Source organism: Cyprinodon variegatus, unplaced genomic scaffold (assembly GCF_000732505.1).
Source record: "Cyprinodon variegatus isolate N-32 unplaced genomic scaffold, C_variegatus-1.0 Scaffold1831, whole genome shotgun sequence".
Lineage (NCBI taxonomy): Eukaryota > Metazoa > Chordata > Actinopteri > Cyprinodontiformes > Cyprinodontidae > Cyprinodon > Cyprinodon variegatus.
Genome location: NW_015152284.1, coordinates 44,484 through 47,735, shown reverse-complemented (window position 1 = coordinate 47,735; position 3,252 = coordinate 44,484). Strand labels below are relative to the sequence as shown.

The 3,252-nt window shown below is 36.8% G+C and overlaps 1 protein-coding gene across 1 annotated transcript in view; it reads right to left on the bottom strand.

Annotated features, from left to right (window-relative positions):
- LOC107104649 (CD48 antigen-like) overlaps positions 1-2,773 on the bottom strand; it is a 9,585-nt gene extending 6,812 nt beyond the window's left edge. Inside the window, exons 1-2 of the mRNA XM_015404692.1 lie at positions 2,600-2,773; positions 190-339 (exon numbers count right to left, since the gene is read on the bottom strand). Coding sequence (XP_015260178.1) covers positions 190-339; positions 2,600-2,666 — 217 coding nt within the window. The 5' untranslated portion in view covers positions 2,667-2,773. The remainder of the gene's footprint in view (positions 1-189; positions 340-2,599) is intronic.
- Between the last annotated feature and the right edge of the window lie 479 nt (positions 2,774-3,252).

Sequence of the window (3,252 nt, the reverse complement as noted above, 5' to 3'; positions counted from 1 at the left end):
TTTATGGATCAGAAGCAAAACATTTTCAAACTTGGAAAAAAGAAACGTAGTTTGGAACAATTTTCTCACTTTTACAAAAGGACTTTATATACATTATTACCAAATCAATTTTATGTTGAGCTATTTTTACTTGGTATTTGTTTTGAGTACTTTATACACCTTTGTTTTCTAGCCAGCGGGTCAACCTACCTTTAAAACTTCTGTAGCTAATAATTTCCTGCCCAAACCACTCCAAGACGAAGTCCGGGTTGTGCTTCCATGTTGCTTCCATGATGGGCTTTGAAAAATCATCTGGATACAGAACAACTGAGCCACCAACTTTTCTGTAGATGGGATCAGCTGTGAATAATAAAAAAAACAAAAAACAGAGCATTTTATTCCTTCATGTGAACTTTTTCTGTTTCTGATCAGCTGTAATGTGTAGGCCTTTCTATCGTATCTGCCATTTAAATCTCGTTCAGTCTCAGGCTTTTCTTTACACCGATCAACAAAGAAAGGTCTGCAGGTATCATCATTAAAGGGGAACGCCGTTTTTTTTTTTTTACAATCGGCCCTTGATTTTATGTTAGTACATTATGTTCTACTCCCCCATATGAGTTTTGTGTCATTTGGAGCTGTTCTAAAGATATTCGGATAGGTAATATCCAAGTAACGTGTTCTATGGGCAACGACTTTGTGACAGCCTGCTGTCACACTCTGAAGCTGTTTGGTAACTTTTACATTTATCATTTTCAAAAAGAGTTGCACATCTCGTATATTTTCATTAGCCTGATTTTAATTTAGCTTTTTGCAGTGCACACATTTAGTGAACTTTATTTGTCAGTTTTTTTTTTGTCAAGATGCAATTGATTCATTTCTTTTTTTCTTTGAGTTGCTAGCTTCCTTGGGATCTGCTGGTGGAGGGCTGCAATGAGCTCCAGCTTTCCTCAATTGGTGGTTGCAGGCTAATCAGCGGGTCAAACCATTTGTAATGGTGTAATGGGAAGGGATATTTGTTTATCATTTGTTTAAATATTCCTTGTTTGGGTCATTTCTTTAATTAGGTCAATTTAAAATTCTAGTGTATTTAATGTCTGGCCAGTATTTATCTGTTTAATTAAGTTTATTTGTTTATTAGTTTGTTAGTCAGTTATCCCCCTTGTTTGTCAAGTGTGGTCTGATCAGCCACTATTTAAGTTTCCCTCATGTCGTGTTTGTTAGGTCAGTTTGTCCTTGAGTTCTTTATGTTAAAGCCTGAATTGAATTCTGTTTTGTTGACCTTTTTTTTGGGCCCAGTTTATAAGTTTTTTAACTTTTTTGGAATAAATTAAGACTTTTTTTTATTTCAGTGGTTTTCTGGCTGGTTTGTGCAAATCCCTCACAGACTTGAAGGCACAAACTAAACTGTTAAAAATTTATTCTTTATGGTACGCCAGCATTCATAACATGTAGGAGAATCACTGTCCCCCAGACATCCACGGTTATATTTTTTACATTTATATCTTTTAAAAACAAAGCAGAGTGTTTATGACATCATCCGCGCACCGGACTGGAGTTTTGACAGGCAGCCCGGGCCACAGGTGGCTACGCTTTACCGCTTCTATTTATTCGGCTAGCTAATCTGAATCCGTCAATTTCATTTTGAGAGCGAAATCATCTGTGGTAGAAGCACTAGACATCTTCCAGGCATGTGAGTAAAACTAGCAGCAGTTCACAGGACAGGATGATAACGGTAGCCGGCGCGAGCGGATGAGGTCATACACTGGGGGAAGCTGAGTTGGTGACACTGCACTGGCAGCTGGGGCAGCATTTTTATAAAGTATAGCAAGCCAAGAATGCGACTACTTACATCTAATTGTCACGTTAAGATTGAAATTCACCTGCGCGTTCTTAACGAGACAACACGCATCAAATACGCTTGTTTTCCTATTATGATAATAAACATTTTCTGGAACACAAGTGGCCCCTTTCTTGTTATTCTATTAGCACAGTGTAAAGCGTTTTTACATGAAAGAATCAATGAAACAATGAAGTAGGCTACATTTATGGATTATATAATTTAAAAAAAACTGAGCCGTCTTTGTTAGAGACAAGAGAGAATATAAAGGGAAAAGTCGAACTGCCTCAGCTAGATTAGAACCTGTATTGAAACATTTTTCATTGAATGATGTCACATTAACAACTTCGACATTTATCAATTTAAAAAACAGGTGAACTGTTCCCTATATTACCTGTAAAGCACAAAACATTAGTTTCGTGTCTTGCGGTACCATCATGAGAGACGATAAAAGCAACGAAGTTTCGGAAAAAACGGCTGTTTTTAAAGTGTTAATTTCAATCTTAACATGTTAATTAGATGCGAATGGTGGCATTCTTGGCTTTCCATAGTTTGCTCTGATAACTTGCCGGTTTTTTTTTTTTTTTTTTTTTTCTCTCTGCGTCTATATAAGACTGCGATGGGCCCAAACGAGGCGGGGTCTTGTTCATTACGTATTGTATGAAAATATTTCGCCCTGTTTATGATGAAAGATCTTTTTAATATAAATGAAAACTGTTTTTTTTTTTTTTTTTTTTTTTTTTTTTGAAAAGCTTAAATCAGTATATTCATCTTTGTACTCACCATCGCTTAGTTTGGTCGAAATGATGAGGAGAAGCGCAGGGAAGGGCCAGATGATGGACATGTTCATAACATGAAAAAGATGACGACCGAAAAAAATCAATAAAACGGACGGTCGTAGACTATTAAAGAATAAGGTGAAAAGCAAAGCTAATGTCTGTGAGCCCAAAATTAATAATATTAGTGATGGGAAGATAGAGCCGGGATGTCCCGCCCTGAAGTCTGAGTGTAGCGGAGGAGCGTCAGCATCCCAGCAGAGAGAGTCCTTTACTTGAAACCGAAAGTAATCCCTGCTCTGCAGAGCAGACATCCCAAGTCTCCTCCCTGATACCGATTGTTATTCATGGATGCACGCGAGTCGGATAAATTATCCCGGATTTTACACTCTGCGAGGTGGTGTTACACCATCCTAAACAAAAAGCTCCTAGTCCAGATTGACTTAATGGTAACTTTTATAAACATTTTTGGGTATACTGAATAATATTATTGTTTCAGTATTTGTACACATGATGGACAATAATGGTCACATGTTAAACTAGGAACAATTTTGAAGTACAATTTTTACCCCCTAAAACTGAATTTAATAGATTAGTTAAAGCATAACCACAACATTTACTCAATAATCTTTAATAGCTCATCATTCAATAAACCCTCAG